The sequence below is a fragment of the Danio rerio genome, chromosome 20 (genome assembly GCF_052040795.2).
Source record: "Danio rerio strain M-AB ecotype USA chromosome 20, GRCz13ab, whole genome shotgun sequence".
NCBI classification, from domain to species: domain Eukaryota; kingdom Metazoa; phylum Chordata; class Actinopteri; order Cypriniformes; family Danionidae; genus Danio; species Danio rerio.
Genome location: NC_141040.1, coordinates 26,967,580 through 26,991,909, shown reverse-complemented (window position 1 = coordinate 26,991,909; position 24,330 = coordinate 26,967,580). Strand labels below are relative to the sequence as shown.

At 37.1% G+C, this 24,330-nt stretch overlaps 1 protein-coding gene and 1 long non-coding RNA gene across 2 annotated transcripts; one reads left to right on the top strand and one right to left on the bottom strand.

Moving 5' to 3' along the window:
• The first annotated feature begins 3,506 nt into the window (after window positions 1–3,506).
• LOC147839161 (uncharacterized) lies at window positions 3,507–21,757 on the top strand. Its single transcript, XR_015518398.1, has 3 exons — window positions 3,507–3,603; window positions 14,518–14,594; window positions 18,849–21,757. It is a non-coding gene; the product is annotated as an uncharacterized LOC147839161 (long non-coding RNA).
• On the bottom strand, window positions 16,268–22,696 carry LOC797974 (uncharacterized). The gene is made up of 7 exons (XM_087298219.1): window positions 22,364–22,696; window positions 18,821–19,999; window positions 18,378–18,520; window positions 17,712–18,090; window positions 17,203–17,379; window positions 16,999–17,087; window positions 16,268–16,459 (listed from the first exon to the last, which is right to left on the bottom strand). Exons 1-7 carry the CDS (start codon window positions 22,497–22,499, stop codon window positions 16,439–16,441), a joined length of 2,124 nt encoding a protein of 707 aa, XP_087154345.1. The 5' UTR covers window positions 22,500–22,696; the 3' UTR covers window positions 16,268–16,438.
• Window positions 22,697–24,330: the final 1,634 nt, after the last annotated feature.

Here is a 24,330-nt window from a genome sequence, read left to right as displayed (position 1 = left end):
AATAATAATAATAATAATATTTAAAAAAGGAACTAAGCCGAAAAGAAAATGAATGAATGAATGAATGACAATAATATTCTGTAAGGGTCACATGCATGTCCAAATATACATCCAATCAGCAAAGGTGTACCTAATAAAGTGACCAGTGAGTGAATGTGATGAATAGATGGATTATTGCATTCCAGACATCTGAACTCACTGTGTAAAAGGGGTCTTAAAGTTCATTGGACTGGATCTGATCCCAGATCAGACTGTGAGCCGGCAGGCCAGCAGCCTGTGCCTGAACACAAACACACTGATGGGTGGGTTGTGTTTTTACTGGCCCGATGTAGGACAGAACAGAGCTAGAGTTCAGAACAGCACAAAACACCTGCAATCATGCAAAACCCAGTTTCTATGTCAACCCAACAGTCCAATTCTGGAGGTTATTATGAAGCCTTTCAAATGAATCCACGTGCAGTTTGCCTCTATTTTTACTACATCTCAAGTATCAGATAATGTAATTTCCTAGAAAGTGTTTACATTGGAGTCTTTGTTCATGTTAACACAGTTAACAGTGCCAGCAATGATTGCATTTCTTCCTTAATAACTCCAGGGTGTTTTATGGGTCTGTATTTCATAAACCTACTTTGTAAATCACATCAAGTCCCGTTTCCTGTGACCATCATAAAATAGCGAATGATTCTACCAAAATACTGTTCACATCCCTGTCTTGGGACACTCTTTTTTACGCCACTAAAACTCTTTGATCTAAATCTGCTTTTCTGAAAATAACCATGCCAATGTCACTGTACTGTATGTTTAATTTCAAATGTAAAGGCAGCAAACGTTTTCCTAAAGCTGCCCTTGTGGGTTTCTGTTCCAGCTCAAAGGGATATTTAGATGCCCCAAAAAAGAAATCCTGTCATTATTTACTGACCATAATAATGTCCCGAACCCATTTTCCTCCCTGTGGAGCATGGGAAAACTCTTGAGGGTATGAGTAAATGATGACAAAATAAAGAAACTGGATTATTGTCATCCTGTTCTGTTCAGTCATGTTATGCACACTGTGACACCGCACAGATGGAGATGACAATGTGACTCTTCTCGGACCAAATGTGTTGTGTCATCAGCAGCAATACTTACCTAAAATCGATGAAAGAGGGCGATGAAAAAACAAAAACAAATTTAGTGTGTTGCATGTCACACTTTTTGATTACTGACGTTTGTGTTAATAATTAGTGCTGTACTCTTAAAACAAGTTTGTATAAAAAATGGTTAAAGTATTATCCTATATATACATATTGCCAGTGAGTATAGATAAGGTTACACAAGATGAACTTGGTTTTATTATTATTATTTTTTAAATCAATCTTGAAATGTTGATTTTGATCCTTGAGTTTTGATAGTCTGTGATCATTGTTTTCAGTGAGGTGAAACCACAACATCCATGCTAATACTTACCGATATTGCTGTTGTTGTTTTCCCTCTGAAATGATGTCACATCCTGGAGGATGATGTCATTAAGGATATTATTAATGACTAACATGGAAAACAAAATCAAGGGCACAGGAAATCCTTGACTGACTGTCACATGTTGCCAGTAACACAACTTTAAACTATTTGATCATACTGAAGAAAAAGAAGAGACCTGAAATATTTAAATTTAAGAGGCTATTGAAAAGACAATTTAAAACGCATAAGGGTCATTAGAAGATGCCTTTGATGTCCCACAAGATTGAATCAGTCCTTTATGAACATATTACGAAATAATGAAATTCTGATGTTTTAATATAGTTGGTTAAATCTTTACAGACATGCAGGTAGAATTATGTGTTTTGAAATGTTGTCAATTTTGCCATATTTTTTATTGAATGGATGTGATTTTGCCATGTTGAGTGAGTCTAAAAAATTTTTAAAAAGATTTTTAAACAATAATTTTTAAACAAATTGTCTTTAACAATTTATTAGATGAAATAAGTAATTTAGATAACTTTTATTTTGGTTTCATAATATTATTATTCATTTTGCTTGTGTTCTTGAAATAGCTGTCCACCCTGTCATGAGGTAAATGCCATTTTAAGAAATCCTCTGATGTACTCATTAGAATCCTCCTGCCCATTTTGCCTTTCTTTCGAGATTAAAACATCTTCTGTGCACACAGTAATCTACACTTATGTTACATATTTTTCCTCATATTGTGTTTGAAACTAAAATGTTGTCAAGCTTAACATGCCCCCCTTACTCCCTGTCATAATAAAATATTAATTCATATAAAATAATTCAGAAATCAAAACTATAGCTTTTAAACTGTACAAACAGCTTGAACAGGGAAACACTTTGCCATGCAGCTGCAGGTGCAAAATGTGTTGAATAAATGCTATCTTTAGCCAAAATTGTCATTGTCCACACATTGACAAATCCTTCCTTCACAGGGTGTACATATGCATTGTTATTGACACTTTAATTATATATTTATTTAATATCTTATTGTTAATTAGTTAATGTTTTAAGGTACAACACGTATACACACACACACACACACACTACACCAGTAGATACAATACATGAGTGGACACCACAAACCTTTTGGCAATACCTGTCTCTTTAAAAGTCCATATTATGGAGCTCATTGACTGTTTGAAATAAAAATGCATGCCAATGTCCACCCTGTCATCTTGTTTTCCACTGTCATGTTTAACTTGATGAAAATAAACAAATTATTATAATCATCAAAACATTGTGTGTGATTTCTTAATTAACCAATAAGGGCTAGGTAATATTGTTTAAAAGTTTGACAAACTATTTTAGATGCTAGTGTTTTTTTTAAAAGAATGTGCAATGATTGCATATTTTATTGGGAAATAAATGTTTTATCCGTAACGTATTTCATTATTATAAATAGACATTTCCATAATCTCTAAAGTTGGGTTGGTAAAGGGACACATTATCTTTCTGAAAATATTAATTTTATAATCACACTGCAATGAAAATATACTTATACTAGTTTGAATTTGTCCATGACAGGGTGGACGCAAGTTGAGGTTTGTTTACTGTTTGTCTGCTTGGAGTTTATTTATAAAGACGGCTGGAGCTTGACCAACAGCCTAAGGTCTAATAAATACAATGTGGTTAAATAAAAAATCCTACACTTTATTTATTTTTTATTTTTTGGAAAATGTTGACGTCTTAAAGGCTTTAATTGAATATACATTATCCTAACGACTGTAGAGTGATAATGACTCATAAAGAAATTAAACATCAGTAGCCTACATATTTAGCAGTCAGTATAGCTAACATAAAAAACTCAGACCTAGCTGTTAGAGTAACAGAGAAGAATGATATGTGATAACAATAAATTGACTCAAATTGAAATATATGATAATATCAATTCAGCTAATGTAACTCTTGGATTAATGTAACTTTAAAATAGCTAATGTAAACAGCAGCGACATAAACAATCATTTACAAATAACCAGTTTATCCTCTAGAGGGCGCGCATAATCCAATAAAAACACGCCAGCAGGTTCAGCTTTGGACAAACGGAAATAATCGGCATGGAGTAAACCTTCCCAGTAGTTTGTGCTTATAGGACGTTCAGAGGAATTTCAAGCTGTCTGTGTAAGCCATTTATAGCCTTATTACTGTAAAGTCACAGGTTATGTTTGTGTATGTTTAAGCGGCACTAAAATAGGCATGAATCAGGACTGAAGCCTGTCTGATGGAGCTCGGAGCATTCCATGGGAAGTGCAGAGATAAGAAAAATGATACAGGGAGCTACAAATGATCACACATCCTCAAAATAGTATGGTCGCTCATTAAGTGAAGAAGCCCTATTTGATTAGAACGTATACTGCAATGATTCACTGACATTACTTTGCATTCTTATAACGAATTGGGGTAACTTTTTAAGGTCTTTTCTAACAATATCAGGAGTCTCTCTCCTGATAATATATGGACCTAGACTGGGAACGACACAGAAATATATATATATATATATATATATATATATATATATATATATATATATATATATATATATATGTGTATGTATGTATTTTTTTCTTTTATTAAAATTTTTTAAAAACTAAATATGAAAGCTAAGTTAATGTATACCAAAGTGAGTTATAAACTCACTTGATAATATGCAGAATTGATACACTCACCAAACAATTTCAGATATGCAAAAGCCCACTTGCAAATTAATTTAGATTCATTTAATAAGAAAAATTAAATACACAAATAATTGGAAAGTGTAATGGTTAATTGTTGCCTAGTTATACATATTCATATAGAGAGATGCATTTTGTTCTATTGTTTATATATAAAGTTGCATTTTGAAAATAACAAAATTATAACCAAACAATACAGTGTAACATGGAGTAATGATGTGCTTTGATAAGAATGCAGTGGTATTGACTACCAGACAGCTGCTGAACATTTAGACAAACAATTTACTTCTTTCTAAAATTCAAAGGACCATTTAGCTACCTGACAAACAAAAACCCAGACAACATTAGATTTTTTTAACATTGATTTATTGACAACAATATCACTAGAGATTGCCAGTTTTCTTTAAATGAAGCTGAATCCTTGCATCAAAAAAAAAAAGTTATGCATAAGTACTCTGCAAAAATCATTTTCTTACTTAAGAGTCTCAGACTTGTTTCTAGTCCAAATATCTAAAAATTCTCAGAAACAGTAAGGAATGGAAAAAGAAAAAAAAATTCATGCCATTTTACATATTACCTGGACCTATGCGAAACATATCAAAATAGTTTTTTTATTTGATTTATGATTTAAGAATTATAACTTGAGGTATAACAAAAGTCATTATATTTGAAATGTTTTGTTATTTGCAGCTACAAATTGTGACCCTGACTTTCCCATATTTAGCATATATAATTATTTTCTTTGTAACAAATTGTTACAATAAATATTATGAAACAATAAGTGATAAACATTATGAATGCATGTACAGTGCAAACTTCATTGCCAATATATAAAATGTACTGTATAGCTAAATGAGCACAAATAAGTAGACCATTTATAATTTTGAGTTTCTCTATGCATTTATAGATATATGATAGTTTAATTGTTTAAACTAGAACAGGATTGCATTATATCAAATGTAATTGAATGCAATGCAATTTTAAAATTTTAAATAAAATTCAATTTTCATATCTGTTTAGATTTATTTCAATATTTAAGAAAGTCAAATATGGAGGAATAATGTAGTGTAGATTTGGCTGACTACCCAGACCACGCAAGTGTATTGTCTAATCTATGAGAAAATATATATCTTTAAATTAGTTATTAAATATATAACAATTACTCCCTTGCTGAGACAAAAAAAGTCAATGAAAAATTAGCCTACATAACACACTTTCTTATGTAGGTTAATGTTCTTTTACTTTTTTTGTTGATGTAGAACATGTAGCTAGCCTGCCTGCACATAGTTTGCTAAAGATTTTAGTCAAACTAACACATTGCTGTTATATTACACCAATTTGTTTGTGTTGACATACACTCATATCGACCTTAATCTAATAAAAAATGTTTAGGTTTCATGTTTGCTAATGCTTTAAACACGTATTTAACATACCTCTTCATCGTGTCGCGTTTGGTTGGGTCAGGGTGTGATAAAGCTCTGGAGGCTTATACTGTACTGTACTCTCTCTACTGGACGCATCAGGAACAACAGGGGTTTAAAACTGCCTGGGCCGTAGATCTGTCTGGATCCAAGTCTGCAGTCTCCCCCTTCTCTAATTATTTGACTGAATTTTTATTTTCCTATTTTTACAGGAATAATCTAAATATTAACGTAGAAATATGAGTTACTCTCTAAAAATACATACAAATCTTTCCTTTAAAAAAATAACGTAATACCAAATTACAAGCAATAACTGAAAATTTTATGTTAGAATTTTTATTACAGAACAGATGTGTAAAACAACAGGTATTTCCCTGTATAATGAAAAAACTGGAAAATTCTGTAAAAAAAAAATACAGACAATTACCTGTAAAATGACGTTTATTTTTACAGTGCAGTTCTGAAGAGGCAATAACACCAAACTAATCTGATAAGGGTGTAGAGGCTAAGCCTATTGCTTGAAGTCCCTGAGATGTTGTTAGACAGGCACCCAGCTGACGCACACTGTCCTCTGGCTGATGTAGTGTAAATGAAATGAACAGTCTTACTTGTTTCCGAAGATGTTTGAGTTTATTGCAGTTGCAAACTCCAATAGTTCACAATTTCCTTCCAGGTAAGTTTCCGTTTGTAGAAGTCAAACACTGCCACATATCGTGACTTACAAACAAAACAAACCGTCATGCTAAAGCATGAATGAATATGTGCGGCTCTCTGTGTGAATGCGCGTGAGCGTTTGTTTGTGTTTGTGGGTGTGTGTGTGAAAGTGTGTGCGTTTGAAAGTGTGTGCGTTTGAAAGTGTGTGCGTTTGAAAGTGTGTGTTTGAAAGTGTGTGTTTGAAAGTGTGTGGTCAAAACTGTATGTGCTCCCTTCCGTCTAGCAACACCTGTTACCTGAATGTTCGTTCCCACTTATAAAGCCTGTTAAAGAGCACCACCTAGTGGAACAATGAGCAAAGTTGCCAAATGGCTCCTACATCCCGGCCCCTAATTGTATACAAATGTAACAATTCCCAAATATAATATTAAGGAGCCATAAAAGAACATCAGGCAATAATAGGTGCACATACATAATACTTCAAATACACAATAACCCAGTGGAGACACTTTAATAGTAGATAAGCTAAACTGATTCTTGCAATAGGCAGAGTTTAGTCACAGGCCGTTCTATTATACTACTTTTGGTCTGAAGCCGCACTGAACGCACAATCTTTTTCTTGTCTTGAAATGCTTCCAGCACTCTTGCAAGAGCTTCGTGGTGCTGTAGGATCCATAATGATCACGATATCTCCTGGTTTGAGATTTTTTCTCTGTTTGTTCCATTTCTGCCTCTCTTGCAATAATGGCAGGTATTCACGAATCCACCGTTTCCAAAAGAGATCAGATATGTACTGAACTTGCCTCCATCGCTTTCTGATGTACAGATCATGGTGTTCAAACAGCCCTGGTGGCAAAGACGGCTTACCTTTCATGAGGAGGATATGATTAGGTGTCAGGGGTTCTAGATCATTTGGATCGTCAGATAACTTGGTGATGGGGCGGTCGTTTAAGATGGCTTCAACTTCGCATATTACTGTGTGGAGTCCATCATCGTCCAATTTTTGTTGATGAAGGACTGAAGAGAGAATTCTTCTCACCATGCGAATCATACGCTCCCAAACACCACCATAGTGCGACGCTGAAGGAGGATTGAAACTCCATTTGATGCCCTTTTGTTGTAGCATTCCTCCAATATTTGTCTGGTTCAAGGTTAGGAGTGCCTCTCTGAGTTCCTTCTCTGCTCCTTTAAAATTGGTACCATTGTCAGACAGTAAGTTAACAACTTGACCTCTTCTACAGACAAACCGACGTATTGCATTAATGCATGCGTCTGTATTCAACGAGTTGGCTATTTCAAGGTGGACTGCTCTACTAGACAGGCAAGTAAATATCACGCCATATCGCTTGGCAGTGCCTCGTCCTTTCTTCACCTCTATAGGACCAAAGTAGTCAACCCCAGTGTTGGTGAATGGTGGTTTGTCCGGAAGAATCCTCTCCATGGGCAAGTCTGCCATCTTCTGTAGCATCATTCGACCATTTTGTCTTCTGCAGAGACAACAGTCAGACATTATCTTTCTTACTGCCGAATTAGCACCTGTGATCCAATATTTCCTTCGTAATGTGGACAGTATGTGGTTTCGACCACTATGTCCGAGCCGTTCATGAATATTTCGCAGGAGGAGAGTAGCTATATGTTGATCTTTGGACAAAATCAGTGGATGCTTAGCTTCCTCTGGTAGTGAACCTCTGGCTAGTCGCCCACCGACTCTTAGAAGTCCGTTATCCAAACGTGGATCCAGTTTGTACAGAGGGCTTTGCTTACTCACAGTTCCTTTTCCAGCTGACAAGGTAGCGATTTCCTCACTAAATCGTTGCTGTTGACAAAAGCGTATAATGGCAAGCTCTGCCTCACTTATGTCTTCAATGGACAAAGTGCACCTTTCATGCACTGGAACGCTCTGCATACCCACATAAGAAGTCTTAGACTCTTTCCTCTTGTGAGACCGTTCCTGAAGCATTCTCTTATACTTAAGAAACCAAGCTACGGCTACCCTCAATCTCTTCCAATCTGAGAAATGCGCAATTAAACGAGTGGTGCTATCTGAGGAGTCAGTTACACTTACTGCGTTCACTAAAACTTCTCTTTTTATTTCCGGATCATCAATTTTGATCACCATGTCAGCTCTATCAGCTGGCCAATCCTCTTCTGACTTATACAAGAAACTTGGACCTACTATCCACCTATTGTGTTCAATGAAGTCACCCACCCTCAGACCTCTAGATGCATCATCTGCTGGGTTTTCCTTGGAACGAATGTACCGCCACTGTAAAGTTGTTGTTGCTTCTCTTATAATGGTGACCCTATTAGCCACGAACGTATGAAAACGTCTGTCTTCATTATGTATGTACTTAAGCACTGATGTGCTGTCTGTCCAGAATATTGATTCTGCCAGTGGGATTTGCAGCTCTTTTTTCAGCATCAGATCCATACGAACGGCAAGAACTGCAGCTGTTAACTCTAGACGGGGAATGGTAACAGTCTTTAAAGGTGTAACTCTGGCTTTGCCCATCACAAATGCAACGTGGATGACGTTTTTGCTATTTTGGATCCTGAGATAGGTAACTGCCCCATATCCTAGTTCGCTAGCATCTGAGAAATGATGAAGCTGAGCATGTATGGCAGTTCCAAAGTCTTTGGGCTTGATGCATCTATTAATCTCAAAGTTAGACAGCATTTCCAACTCCTCTATCCATCTTGTCCAGCGGTGTAGTAGCTCTTGAGGTACCGTTTCATCCCATCCATAGTTTCTTCTGCACAATTCTTGCAGCATTATCCTTGCAGGTAGTAGAATTGGTGCCAGGAAACCAAGTGGGTCATACACTGAACTGGAGACAGATAGCATTCCACGTCTAGTACAGGATCGTTGACAAGGTGCCATTTTGAATGTAAATGTGTCCTTCTGAACACACCACTGTAATCCAAGGGCTCTTTCCATGGGAAGTTCATCTCGGTCCATGTCAAGTTCTTCCACACCCTTAGCTCTATATTCCTGTGGCATGGCTTGCAGAACATAGCAACTGTTGCTTACCCACTTTGTCAAGGTAAATCCTCCCTTTTGGCAGAGCATGGTCAGGTGTTTGATCATGGTTACAGCTTTCTTCTCAGATTCCACACTCTTCAAGCAGTCGTCGACATAGAAGTTTTCTTTGACAGTTTGTGGAATTTCTGCTGGAAATTTAGCCTGATTATCATCAGCTGTTTTCCTCAGAGCAAAGATGGCACAGCTTGGAGATGATACCGCACCAAATAAATGGACAGTCATGCGGAATTCTGACACATCTTTCGTGAGATCTCCCTCAGGCCACCACAAGAACCGCAGAAGGTCTCTATTCTCCTCTGGAACCTTAACTTGATAGTACATTGCTTGCACATCCCCCATGAATGCCACAGGTTCTTGCCGAAACCTCAGGAGGACTCCAATCAGTGTGCTATTAAAGTTAGGACCTTGCAGGAGCTGTTCATTCAATGATGATCCTTTAAATGATGCAGAACAGTCAAATACCACACGCAGACTTTTCTTTTTGGGATGATATATTCCGTGGTGAGGAATGTACCACACTTTACCACTGCTGCCACTTAACTGCTGGGTAGGTACTTTCTCTGCATAACCATTGAGTAACATGTCGTTGACTTTATTGCGGTACTCTTTGAAGAAATGTTCATTCTGCAGAAACTTTCGTTTTAGACTTGTTAGCCTTTGTTTTGCCACAGCAAAGTTATTGGGCAGATGCACGTCTTTCTTAAGAGGCAGTTTAATTTGATAATGGTTGTCTTTAAGTGTTACAGATCTTTCCACAATATCCATGAACTTCTTGTCTTCCCTTGATAGCCCTTTCTCTTCTGTGACTCTTTCGTTAAAGTCATGATTATACTGGTTATTCAGCATTTCCTCCAATTTACATACTGAAATTCTGTTAACTACAGCTGACCTACATTCAGCATTAAGACAGGAGTCTTCTCCATGCACAAGACCATTAATGACCCATCCCAGCACGGTCCTTATAGCATATGGGCCATTCCCACGGCTATTAATAACCTCCCAAGGTTCCAACAACCTTGGTGCGTTGCTTCCAATCAACAGGTCTACGTTAGCTTCTATCTTGGGAGGTGTTAACCCTACCAGGTATGGCCATTTTACCAGAGTTTCAGCAGTAACAATGTTATCAGTGTTTACGGGCATTTTCTTTTGTGTTAGGGTTTGAGGAAGTTCATGGAAGACATTACCATTAATACCAGACACTTCCAGTCCTGTGAGTGAATATGCTGGCACCACCCTTTCTTGCCCCATAGTGCATAAGAGGAACTGGGTTCGTTTCCCAGTAAGATGAAGCTTTTGCATAAGCTGTTCTGAGCAGAAGGTGGCGGAGCTGCCAGGATCCAAGAATGCATATGTCAGTATTACCTGATCAGATTTGATGGACTTGACTTGGACTGGCACAATGGATAACAGACACTGATCTGCTCCGGCCCCTGTATGTCCACAAGTCTCAGCAGTTGAAGCGAATGAGTGTGATGTAATATCTTTGTCAACTTGAGTAGAAGTACTTACTGTGACCTTAGTAACATGCGCTTTATGCATGCTATCTGTGTCGCTCTTGTTAATATGAAGTACAGTAGGATGGCTTTGGCTGCATATTTTACAAGTTAGGCGTTTCTCACAGTCACGACTCATGTGTGAAGTACTCAAACAACCAAAGCAGAGGTGTTTCTCCTTCAGAAAATTAATCTTGTCTCTGTGTTTTTTGCATTTGAACTGTTGACAATGTTCTAATAGATGACTCTGAGAACAGTATGCACAGAATAAAGCAGATGCAGAGTTATGTCTAGGTGAGATGGTCCTTGATCCTGTGGTCCACTCAACTTTCACAGGTGTAATGGTAGTAGCAAAGCTTTTTCCTTTAGTTCTTTGTTCTGGAGATACTCGTGGCCTATTGACAGCTCTTTGACCAGTTGTTGCAGATGGTGAGTCGCTAATATTGCCATACAATGGATCAGACAGAATTTGAACATGTCTTTCTATAACTCTCACCAGGTCATTGACCAAGGCTCTGTTTCCTGTGGTTTCCTGTAAGTCATGTGCAGCAGTCCTCCATTGATCTCGAAGTTTAAATGGCAGCTTTAAGACAATTGCCCTTATGTTACTTGGCATATCCAGCTCATGCATATACTGAAGTTCCTCCATAACATTGCAGCAGCCTCGCAGAAAGAGAGAGTAAGCCTGTAGAGCATTAACATCTTCATTCTTTATTGGAGCCCAAGATAAAGCCTTTTCAATGTACGCCACAGCAATCTTGTACTTACAGCCAAAGTGTTCCTGTACCAGCTGCTTTGCTTTATCATAACCTAGCTCAGGCGTCATATACAAACAGCTGCGAACAAGCTCTCTTGGTTGCCCCCTAGTGAACTGTTCCAGATAGTACAAACAGTCGCTCTTACTAGCCTTTTCTTCCACTCCTTGTTCAAAAGCTCTCATGAAGGAGACATATTGGAGAGGATCTCCATCGAACAAAGGGATATTTCTTGCTGGCAAGGATATCAGATGCTGTTGTTGAACAAGTGATGTTGTATTATTCCTCCAGTGCACCCCTGAACTAGATCCTCCTGTATACCTTTGATTTGTATTTGGCACATTAAGTTGGGTTGATTGCTGATGTAAATTTCGGTTGATTTCAGTTTTTTGTTTATTTAAACCAGACCACTCCTTTGGTCTAGTGGTGGGCTGTTGACTAGCTTGATGTAGCGCTCCGGCTAAAAGTGGGGGGGTTGTTGATGATGATGTCCACTCCTGTGTTTGTTGTGGTTTACTTTGAGGCGCACATTTAAATTCACTTGCCATCGGGTCCAGTTTGTGTAGAGGTGCTAAACTTTGTGTTTCTCTCGTCAAGTAAGAATTCATAGTATCAGATGCATTTTCACTGCAGAAATTATCAGAAGCTTCGAGCAAGGACAGTCTGGCAGCAGTTTCAGCCAACATAGTATCCAACTCCTGTTGCTCTAATTTTCTCTTTATCTGCTGCTCTTGCTCTTCCAATGCATGCTTTTCCTTTAAAGCTGCTATACGAGCAAGCAATGCAGCCTTTTCCGCTTGTGCTTTAATTCGCACAGAAGAAGTAGTGCTTGATTTACTACCTGCACTTTTCCCTGAGCGTTTACTAGTTGCATTTGAAACACTATCCTCTGGATTAATACCATCACCAATTTGGCTACCAGTAGGACCAACACTCACATTTTGACCAGAATTTGATAACCACAATTGCACCTTAGAAATGAGCTCATTATTGGCGATCATTTTGGCTTTAAACCACACATCATGTTTTTCTTGTTCAGTATCAGGTAACATACCCATCAAACACTCATGAACACCTTTTGATTCATCACAGACCTTAATAAAATCATCAAATACACATTGAGCTTGTACAACATTTCCCTTTTCAATCAAACCATTCAACACATTTCTTAAACTGGCTGCCTTATTCAGCTTAGTTTTCCTTTCATTTTGCAAACGTCCCAGTTTATCAGCGAGCGCTTTAGCAGTCAGTTTAACAACGCGTTTTTCTTTTGATGTTTGCGCATCATTATCATGTTCGATAGTGTTTATTTCTACGGACGGCTCGGCAGGCCTGTCGATCGTTTCATTCGTCTCCATGACCTATTTCACGCGTTCACGATAAGTTCGCAAAACAGTAGCAGAGTTCACGGAGAAAATCGACGTTAATTACCCGCCCCTTGTGTCACCAATGCATTGGATTTTGCCCCGCAAATTGAACACAAACTGAATGGCCATTCATTGCATTGTAGCGCTACACATACCTTGCGGTGGGCGCCGTTGTCCAGCGAATATGAAGACCATCTGCGTAGAACTCACGTCGTGCAGTGCTGATGAATAGCGTCGTCCGATGTCATCCAAAGCGCAGAGCAAACACGCCACAGCAGACCCAGTATGCCGATAACTTTGTGGCCTCCATTCAGACACAACCGGCATGAATCTTCTGGTCCGGCGCAACTCCCGGCGGGTCCGCGATGCGAAGCGACAGTTTTGACTTGATTGTAGAGGCTAAGCCTATTGCTTGAAGTCCCTGAGATGTTGTTAGACAGGCACCCAGCTGACGCACACTGTCCTCTGGCTGATGTAGTGTAAATGAAATGAACAGTCTTACTTGTTTCCGAAGATGTTTGAGTTTATTGCAGTTGCAAACTCCAATAGTTCACAATTTCCTTCCAGGTAAGTTTCCGTTTGTAGAAGTCAAACACTGCCACATATCGTGACTTACAAACAAAACAAACCGTCATGCTAAAGCATGAATGAATATGTGCGGCTCTCTGTGTGAATGCGCGTGAGCGTTTGTTTGTGTTTGTGGGTGTGTGTGTGAAAGTGTGTGCGTTTGAAAGTGTGTGCGTTTGAAAGTGTGTGCGTTTGAAAGTGTGTGTTTGAAAGTGTGTGTTTGAAAGTGTGTGGTCAAAACTGTATGTGCTCCCTTCCGTCTAGCAACACCTGTTACCTGAATGTTCGTTCCCACTTATAAAGCCTGTTAAAGAGCACCACCTAGTGGAACAATGAGCAAAGTTGCCAAATGGCTCCTACAAAGGGGTTCAAATGAAGAGATTTAAAAGACAATGAAGAGCTTATAAAGACATTAAAAAGAATAAAAACAGCACATAACTTCTCAAACTGCAACCATAAAATGGTCAGAATACTCCTGCTTGTTTGTTTGTTTGTCAGTTTTTACACACAATGCTTGCTATTGCAGCTAATACAGGCTCAGAAATGCAACCGCTTCCCACAGATAACTGAGGTTATTCTCTTCAGCCCCTCAGAAACAAGAATGTCTTATATTGGGGGCTTGGGAAGTCTTACACCATATGTTAAATCTCAAGTAAAAAATGTATGAGTTATCTTTGATTGGGAGTTTTGTCTAGAAAAATTGTATTGTTTTATGTTCAATCCACTTAACTTTGTAAAAAGTATTAAGTTAACTGGGTGGCACGGTGGCTCAGTTCTCAGAATCAAAAAACTCCATCACATGTATGCTTGTACATCAAACACATTCAGCTCAGTAGTGTTAAATCCAGCTAATCTTTGTTAAATCTACAAACGTTGTCATTTCTTGTTCCTGAATAATCTCATTTGAAACACAGTAAACAGCAGTAATCAGCATTTAAAAATAGAAGAAGCACTTATTTTTGACAAATGTGACTTTATTTCAAACTTTAGTACAAAATTCATCATTGTCATCAGTTGTAAGGCTTGTCGCCCCAGACTAATGTCAGTTTTTGTCCGTGTTCAGCTCAGCACCACCTTTAAGATGGGCAGTTTCCAGTGGCACCACGTGGAGGAACGGACATCGCCACCTATATATACAGGGTTTGGATTATCACTCACTGTGAACTACAACTACACACTAAATCACTAGTCAATAAATGATGTCCTCCAACCATAAATCATATACCACATTAGCAAAACATTAGACTAGAGAAGGTTGTATATGAGGACAATATTAAAGCAAATACTAAAGGTAGTAACTTTATTCATCTTCAGAACACAAATGAAGATATCTGAATGAAAATAATGAAGATATTTTAGTTAAATCTGAGAGCTCCTTAATCTCTCATAGACAGCAAGATTCCTGACTATGAGAATACTTTTATGTGCACATAAAACAAAACTAACTTTATTCAACAGTTTCTTCCCTCAGTGTCAGTATAGGGCACGCGTTCACGTGTTGCGCCTCTGACATATAACCTTGGACGTGCCTGTGAAGTTTTTAAGAGAGGAAGTCAGAGAGGAAGTCGCACAGGCATCCGTGGGGTATATGTCACTGCACAGTGCTTGTGAACGCGTGCCCTATAATCACACTGAGGAGAAGAAACTGTGAATAAAAATGTTTGTTTTATGTGAAGGCGTATGATCTGTTTTGAGGATGTTTTTTTACTGTTTTTGTGGACTTTGAGTCTGGATGAGGGAGCTCTAACATAAAAATAAAAATAGTTTAAATAGTGAACACGAGGATGAGTAATAAATAACAAAACTTACTTTTTTTCAATATTTTATTTATTATAATTTTTTGCTTGTTTTTAGAAGAATTTCTGATTAGTCAATAACATGGCCAGATTTATATTTCAATATAGGCATTTTTTTATAGTTTTATTTATTAATGATGTTTTTATATTATTATTATAATTTTTTTTACATTTTTATTGTTTTATTTATTAATGGTGTTTTTTTATTTTATTATTTTTTAGTTTTTATATTTTTATTTATTAATGATGTTTTATATTTTATCAGGAGTCTCTCTCCTCTGGCTCAAATTACATTTCTTAGAGAGAGACACTCAAAATATATGGACCTGGACTGGGAACGACACATAAAACAAAAATAACTTTATTCAACAGTTTCTTCCCTCAGTGTCAGTATAGGGCACACGTTCACGTGTTGCGCCTCTGACATAAAACCTTGGATGTGCCTGTGAAGTTTTTAAGAGAGGAAGTCAGAGAGGAAGTCGCGCAGGCATCCGTGGGGTATATGTCACTGCACAGTGCTTGTGAACGCGTGCCCTATAATCACACTGAGGAGAAGAAACTGTGAATAAAAATTTTTGTTTATTATTTTTTACTTTTTATAGTTTTATTTATTAATGATGTTTTTTTATTTATTTATACATATTTTTTTACTTTTTTTATTGTTTTATTTATTAATGATGTTTTTTATTTTTCTATTTTAAACTTTTTTATTGTTTTATTTTATTAATTGTTTTTCCTTTTTTTTTTTTCAAATTGGCTGGTGAGTGATAATGTTCATTGGAAACCCTGTATATATATCAGTTGATCCCAGTAGTCTTTGGTCAGGAGTCTCTCTCCTCTGGCTCAAATTACATTTCTTAGAGAGAGACACCCAAAATATATGGACCTAGACTGGGAACGACTGAGATTATATATATATATATATATATATATATATATATATATATATATATATATATATATATATATATATATATATATATATATATATATATATATATATATAATTTTTTTTTAGCATTTTTTTAAACACATATACAAATATATGTGTATATATATTTAGCAATATATGAAAGTCTAAACTGTTAAGTGCTTTTTAATTTTTTTTTACACAAAATTTCTTTCAGCTATAGGACCATGGTGTGGCTGGAATGACTAGATCTACCCATTAAATTAGGATATTTCTACTCATTCTTCCTTGTTCTCCTCCTGAAACAAAAACAGTGATCAGGTTACAGCTTTAATGCATTAAACAAACAACATATCATTAAAAGAAAAGCAATAAATGTCAATTAAAAAAAAGAAGTTTAAGAACACAGGATTGTCGTCTGACACTAACTGGGTTTCCATCAGCCTGTGTGGATGCACCTTTTTAAGAATCACATGAGAAACAAGTTTAAATGAGAATCCCTTAATTCACAAAATGTTTTATGCTCACTTGAGGTCATTTTGGATTTGTGTGAAAAAGGGTTCATGATGGAAAAGCATTTGTCAAATGAACTTTGATGTAGCGAACATTTCTCAATTAAACTTCCCTTGTTTACTGTTGGTTACGAGGTTACCAATACTACAGTTCAGCTGCTCGACCAACTTGATGGAAATTATTTGGTCATAATTCTTATTTAAAATTACAAAATATATAAATATATATTTAATGAACTTCACATTGTGCTTCACATCAGGATGGAAACTCAGCTCATGACAGATTCATTTGACTATTGTCAAAATCTTCAAAATGTATTAATCACCTTAAACCAGGCATGGGCACGGAGTGCATGCAGTTTACATCGAATGTTGATGTTCAACTGCAGGCAAGCGCAGATGAAATCCCTGCATTCTGAAAAGAAAGAAATACAGTACATGTAAATATTGGCTTGAAGTTTAAACATGCTTTTTTCATTGACATTCAAATTGTTATACACAACCATCTGTAACTGAAGAGAAGATCTCACCTTTTGACCCTCTGGCAAACTCTATGTCTCTGTTATGCAACTTGAAGAGGTCAACTACTACTGGATATTTTTTAAACAATAGCAAAAACTGAAGAATCCCGAGTGACCACACTGTCGCTGGCTCCCCATGGTATCTGCCAGTGTTTAAAAACTCGGGAGGGGCGAAAAGTCTTGTGCCTGAAAGAAAGAGATTTTGTTTTTATTAGCACAACATCTAAATTTCCAACAGTGTAGATCAGGGGTGACTAAACCCAGTCCTGAAGGATCTGTGTCCTGCAGTGTTTAGCTCCAGCCCCACTAAGATGAAACTGAACAAGCTAATCAAGCTCTTACTAAGTATACTAAACATTTTCTGTCAGGTGTATTGAGGCAAGTTGGAGCTAAACTTAAGCCTCTAGGACTGAGCTTTGTCACCCCTGGTATAGATAAATAACAGCGGATGTTTCAAGAATCTCATTGAGCCTTGACCCATCACAAGAGCTCCTTAGAGCTTTGAGGGATTTACATACCTGAATAGTGATGGTAACAGTCTTTAGTAAGGAGGACACTGCACCCAAAGTCAATCAGTTTGACTTCAAAGGTCTCCGGATTTATCAGCAAGTTCTCCAGCTTGATATCACTGTGAAACACTCCGCGTTGGCAGCACGTGTGAGCTGCAATTGTTACGTTGAACATGATTTTCCGTACCAAGTCCTCAGGGATGTCTTCTTTGTTGTCGATTAAAAATTCACGTAAGTTCATACTGGGTATGAGCCGCTCCACGACTATGATGTAACGTTCAGCCTCCACCTTCCAGTCCAGAAGCTCAGCAATTTGTTTAACCCTGGGGCCTTTAGTGGCGAGATAGTGCAGAGCGATCTCTGATGGAAGGGGTTTTTCAAACCCACCCTAAAAGAAAAACAGTTGTTCAGATCATTTGATGGAAAAGTTAATTCCTGTAAAAACTGTTAGAGACGTCTATCATAAAAACCAGTGGGCAGATTATAGAGAGCAAAACAAAGACAGACACATTTTCAAAGAAGAATAACTGACACTTAGCATGTTTCTAAAATATCTGCAAACATATTATGGTATTTTTGTGCTTTAAAAGAGTCAAAAACTTACATACAGCACCTTTAATATGACATGTTTAAAATAGAAACAGTTAATCAGAGCAAAGAGCACAGATAACTTACAACTTTGATGAGTCGCATAGCCTTGGAATCGACTATTTTTACTGCCACTTGAAGGCCATCTTCTAAACGGGTCCCGGCAAAAACTGTTCCAAAGCCTCCTTTGCCCAGCTCAGCACCAATTTTATAGTGCTGTGAGTTGATCTCTGTGAAAAGAGAAATCAGAGAAGTTAATAACGTTTGAAATAGTGACAGTGCTACCTTCATCTAAAACTACTCACCTTTCTGTTTCCGCTTTCTTTTTAATTCTGTCTCTACTACTCTCTCTCTCTCTCTCTCTCTCTCTCTCTCTCTATATATATATATATATATATATATATATATATATATATATAATATATATATATATACACACACACACACACACACACACACACATACATATACATACAAATTAAAATATGCATTTGTATTGGTTTTTCAGGGTGTCATGGTTGTAAACTTACCAATGATGTGTGTGTCTTCATCCTTCAGCTTTTCTGGCTGAGGTGGAACAGCGCCCTCTGTCTGACAGGTTGCACCTTGAGCAACATCCTCTTTACAGCCGGGCTTAGCAGAGACCACATTTGGGGGGTTGTAATGACTACAGCCAGGCTCGGCAGAGACCACATTTGGAGGGGGGTCATCACCACAGCTGGACTCAGTAGAGACCACATTTGGAGGGGGGTCATCACCACAGCCGGACTCAGTAGAGACCACATTTGGAGGGGGGTCATCACCACAGCCGGACTCAGCAGACTCGAAATTAGTAGAGGTGTCATCACCACAGCCGGACTCGGCAGATTCGAAATTGGTAGAGGGGTCATCACCACAGCCGGACTCGGCAGACTCGAAATTGGTAGAGGTGTCATCACCACAGCCGGACTCGGCAGACTCGTAATTGGTAGAGGTGTCATCACCACAGCCGGACTCGGCAGACTCGAAATTGGTAGAGGTGTCATCACCACAGCCGGACTCGGCAGACTCGAAATTGGTAGAGGTGTCATCACCACAGCCGGACTCGGCAGACTCGAAATTGGTAGAGGTGTCATCACCACAGCCGGACTCAGCTGAAAAGAAGCTGCTGTAGGAGCTAACTGTGAGCTCACTACTACAGTTGGACCCGGCTGAATAAATCTCTTGGGGGTAGTCATCACTACTGCTGGACTCAGCGTAGAAAAGGTATCGAGGAACATCATCACTGCTGGAGGAGCTGGCTATGTCCTTACTGTGACCATCGACAGGTTCTACCAGTGATTGTTCTTCACCGTGAACACTGTCAGGCTCTACCAGTGATGGTTCTTCACCGTGAACACTGTCAGGCTCTACCAGTGATTGTTCTTCACCGTGAACACTGTCAGGCTCTACCAGTGATGGTTCTTCACCGTGAACACTGTCAGGCTCTACCAGTGATGGTTCTTCACCGTGAACATTGTCAGGCTCTACCAGTGATGGTTCTTCACCGTGAACACTGTCAGGCTCTACCAGTGATGGTTCTTCACCGTGAACGCTGTCAGGCTCTACCAGTGATGGTTCTTCACTCTGACCATCAACAGGTTCCTCCAGTGATGGTTCCTCAGTCTGAACATTGATCTGTTCCTCCAGATGCAAAGATGATTCTTCACACCAGTCACCGATTTCTCGACCTGAAGAAAAGGAATAATATGAAACAAAAGATTTTAGATTTACCTAAATAATATTTATCCAGTGTTTATTATTGATAATAACAAATGCTGTCAATTATGAAGTGACTTTTAAGGTCATTTCTTTCTACTTTTACTTTTAGTTGTTGGTATCCTTGCACATGCAAGGATATTTTTTGCTGTGATCAGAATAGTGATTTTAATTGAGTTGCTGAATGTATATATAATCAGGTCATCCAAATATTTATTGTTAAGTTCATGGTTAGATACTGGATATTAGACATCTAGATAATGAGATCGTCCTTTCAGCTTCTATTTTGTATCATATAACAATAAATAAAATAACCCTAAGCTTGGCAAAAACAAAAATATGAAGAAAGTTTTCATGTTTTCCACTACAAATAGCATTAAAGCATGTGACATAGGCATGGTGTCTGTTTGAGGATGTTTTTGTGGTATTTTTATCTACTTTAAGCAAGTCAGGAACCTTGCTGTATATGCAGGATGAGAGAGCTTTCAGAAACATCTTCATTTGTGTTCAGAAGATGGAAGAAGGTCTCAGGGGTTTGGAGTGACGTGAGGGTGAGTAATTAATTACAGAATTAGCATTTTTGGGTGAACAAACCCTTTTATCTTGAAGCAGAGAAAAGGATTTTGACTTCACAGATTACAAATGCATAATGGAAAAACTTTATGCAAAGCAAAAATACTTTACTTATTTTTTGACTTGTTTCTAGTGCAAATATCAAAACATTACAATTTTTCTCAGTGGCTTTTGTGCATTTCTCACAACACTATTTACATTTGCACAAACATTTATGCATTTCTCTAAACCATTGGTTGTCAAACTGTGGTATGTAGGCTTTCTTCTAGTGGTACGTGGAGGAATCAAATATGTCATATGTACATGCTTCATATATTAAAAAAATTATCAAAAATGATTTATATATCAGTGTGATGACTGTTGACATATAGTCTATATTTATGAGGTCTAAGCAACATCTCCAGGTTTTGATGAATAGGCTACTATATGTTAAAACTTTACATTTAAGTACAGGAGTTTTTTTTTTTTTACTTTTAAAGAACAGTAGCCTAACATTTTTAACTTTTAAAAGCAGATTTCAATTTAAACGTTGACATTTTATTATTAATATTTTATTTTTTACATATAAGCACAGTACAGTGTTAATGTTCAAAGTATTTATAATGTTTAAAGTGGCAAATAATTCTAAAAAAATTTAATTATAGGAATTAATATGTCACATTTCTGAACTGTGCAGAGCTGTAGCTACTTCACTGGGCCTACTATGCTACTGTATTTCAATACTGCTCATTATGGTGGTACTTGGAGAGAATTTTTTTCTAAGGTGGTACTTGGTGAAAAAAGTTTGAGAACCACTGCTCTAAACAATTTGTCATTTGTGCACATCACAGTAGCAGTTTCTCATTACTTCCAACAAACTAACAGTCCTCATTTCATTACTTGAGTCATTACATACAAAAATGTTGAATTAGTTGTCAAAATCTGTCAAACTAATTTTATAAAAATCTTTAAATCCTTATTTTTCCTGAAAATGTCTTCTAAATTGAACAATTTGATGAATGATTTACAGACCTGTGTATGTTGTAGGTTCAGTTTAAATATGTTCTGCACTATTGTTTAAAGTTGTGCACAGCTTTACCCAAAGGAAGTATATGTTTGTTGTAAATAAGGGTGTTATTCTTTTGCACAATGCTGTAAATAAATGTGATTTTCAGGAAGCGTCACCAAAATCTGACTTTTTTTTTTTGCATTGAAATAAATGTATAGAGTAAACTGTCCTAATGAAAATATGACAAGCCATTTGACTTTCTTGTTCATAAACAATGGTGTCAGGACTTTTTATCTTGATGACACTGACACATTCATTGACACGAATTCTTGCTTTTGAAGAATGAGCTATTCATTTTGAGCAAGAGACACGCTTTTGCAGGTAATCAACTAGGTTTTTGCAGTTTGCATTGCGAAAAACTAAATCTAGCAGCGCTTTCCTGACAAGTAAAAATATTCTCTTGTGTTCAGAAATATTTCAAATTGAACTGTTTTCCTTAAAACAAGCTAAATAATCTGCTGGGGGTGGGGGATTGATATCTGAACTAGACGAAAAACTAAAGCTATTATTTTATATTATTGTTGGCACCATATTAGACACGTTTGTGTGACGTGTGTTTGACACCACATGTGTTTAGTTTTCATAAGGCCTATATTATTACCAAAACCCTTATTCACTTTTGTAAATATTTACAGTAGTCAAATAAGTGTAGAGCCCTACACAGACTCCAGTATACAAAATGAGCAACATGTAATTATAACACAACATTATTTACCATCACTGTTGGCCACAGGGGGTTCTGTGACCAGTCCTTCTTGACGGTCGAAGCTTTCATCTTGACCTGAGACGGTGGAACTGATGTTTCTTTCTCTCAGGAAGAGAGCAACTACTCCGAGTACGGTAAATAACATGAGGGGTTAATTTCCGTACACTTAAATAAGAGAAATGTTAAATAAACCTACAATAAATACTGAAATTCACTGTAAGTAAAGCTCGTTTGTCAGAGTAAGCCTTAATAAATCGTACGCTATCAATTGAAGATACAAGAAAAGCAAATTATTCAAAGCGAACTTTGTACAACTCAACTAAACACTTGTCAAGTAAGAGTAATGGCGAAATGAGGAATGTAAGAGGTGTCTCTCGTAAGAATTCGAATGTGTTCCAGCGTTTCCCAGCCAACTGATACGTGATTGGTCAGTTTTGCGCTGTGTATCTTTAATTTTCTCCGAGTTGAAAAATACACTAGTTTTAGCGGTTGTTTTTGTCCTTCACGGGTGTTTTTGGAGTAAAATAAACGGATTTTTTTCATAAAATCATTGACTCGTAAATATTTCCTGTTTGATGAATCAATACTGGTCATTTGGTGAACTTGAGATTCGTTTTTTTTTATCAGGGTCGTTTTAAACACATTTACAAGCTTTGTCTTAGCGTTTATTTCGTAACTTTAATTCAAATGTAAGATATGGCCGCTGTGATGTAACATAAGCGCGTGTATACTTATTGAACATGACATATCATAGTGTATATCAATTTAAATAACTAGATCTGCCTTATCAAACTCCATATACTCTGCAAATACAAAAGTATGGTAACTTAAATTTAATGCTGAAATTAATAAAATGGCGCCATGTCATACTGATATTGCTTTAAAAGTCCATCCATTCACCTTTACCACCAGCAAAAACCTTTTAACATGTAATAATAATAGTCTTATTAATATTAATAGTCTTAGTAATATTCTGTTCTCCCTGCAGATTTTCTCCAAGCAGTCTCCTGTCACAACACACACATTTAGCCAACCTAAAGGCACTTTTTAGAGCCAACATCTATCTATCTATCTATCTATCTATCTATCTATCTATCTATCTATCTATCTATCTATCTATCTATCTATCTATCTATCTATCTATCTATCTATCTATCTATCTATCTATCTATCTGTCTATTTTCAAAACTCGTGTCCATATATGTTACTGTCTCTGTTATGTGTCTCTAAATCATAATATCTGTTGTCTTTATTTTGTTAACTTTACTCTCTCTCTCTCTCTCTCTCTCTCTCTCTCTCTCTCTCTCTCTCTCTCTCTCTCTCTCTCTCTCTATCTGACTACTTGTCTGTCAAAAATCAATTAACATTGTAAAAGGAAGCAGCCTGTGAAGCAGAGGCTGAAGAAAAAAGCTTCAGCAGTTGGAAGCAGGAGGAATGGGTGGTCGGTTGAAAGAAGAGCCACAACAATGCATCCAAAGATGAAGCAGTTGTTATAGTATGTACTTTTTAAAACTTTTTTTTTTTTTTTTTTCAGAAAAAAAAGTCAAACATTGAATGTGCAGTGCATCCGGAAAGTCTTAGCGTCTCACTTTTTCTACATTTTTTTTGTTACAGCCTCATTCTTAAATGGATTAAATTCATTTATTTCCTCAAAATTCTAAACATAATACCCCATAATGACAATGTGAAAAAGATTTTTTTGTAATTGTTGTTAATTTATTAAAAATTTTAAATCCTGAAAAATCACACGTGCATAAGTATTCACAGCCTTTGTTGAAAACTTTGTTGATGCACCTTCGGCAGCAATTACAGCCTCAAGTCTTTTTAAAGATAATGCCACAAGCTTGGCACACCTGTCTTTAGGAATTTTTGCCCAATCCTCTTTGCAGTATCTCTCAAGCTCTATCAGAAATGCCAACTCGTCCAGCTGGGACTCGAACCAGTGACCTTCTTGCTGTAAGGTGATAGTGCTATCC

What these genes read in the sequence shown, in the direction of transcription:
- LOC797974 (XM_087298219.1), bottom strand. Translation starts at nt 22,499, where the DNA reads ATGTTATTTACCGTACTCGGAGTAGTTGCTCTCTTCCTGAGAGAAAGA. An exon ending in CCCTGTGGCCAACAGTGATG is followed by an intron (nt 20,000 to 22,363) that starts GTAAATAATGTT and finishes CCTTTTCTTCAG; the next exon opens with GTCGAGAAATCGGTGACTGG. An exon ending in GTGCCCATGCCTGGTTTAAG is followed by an intron (nt 16,460 to 16,998) that starts GTGATTAATACA and finishes TTTTTGTTTCAG; the next exon opens with GAGGAGAACAAGGAAGAATG.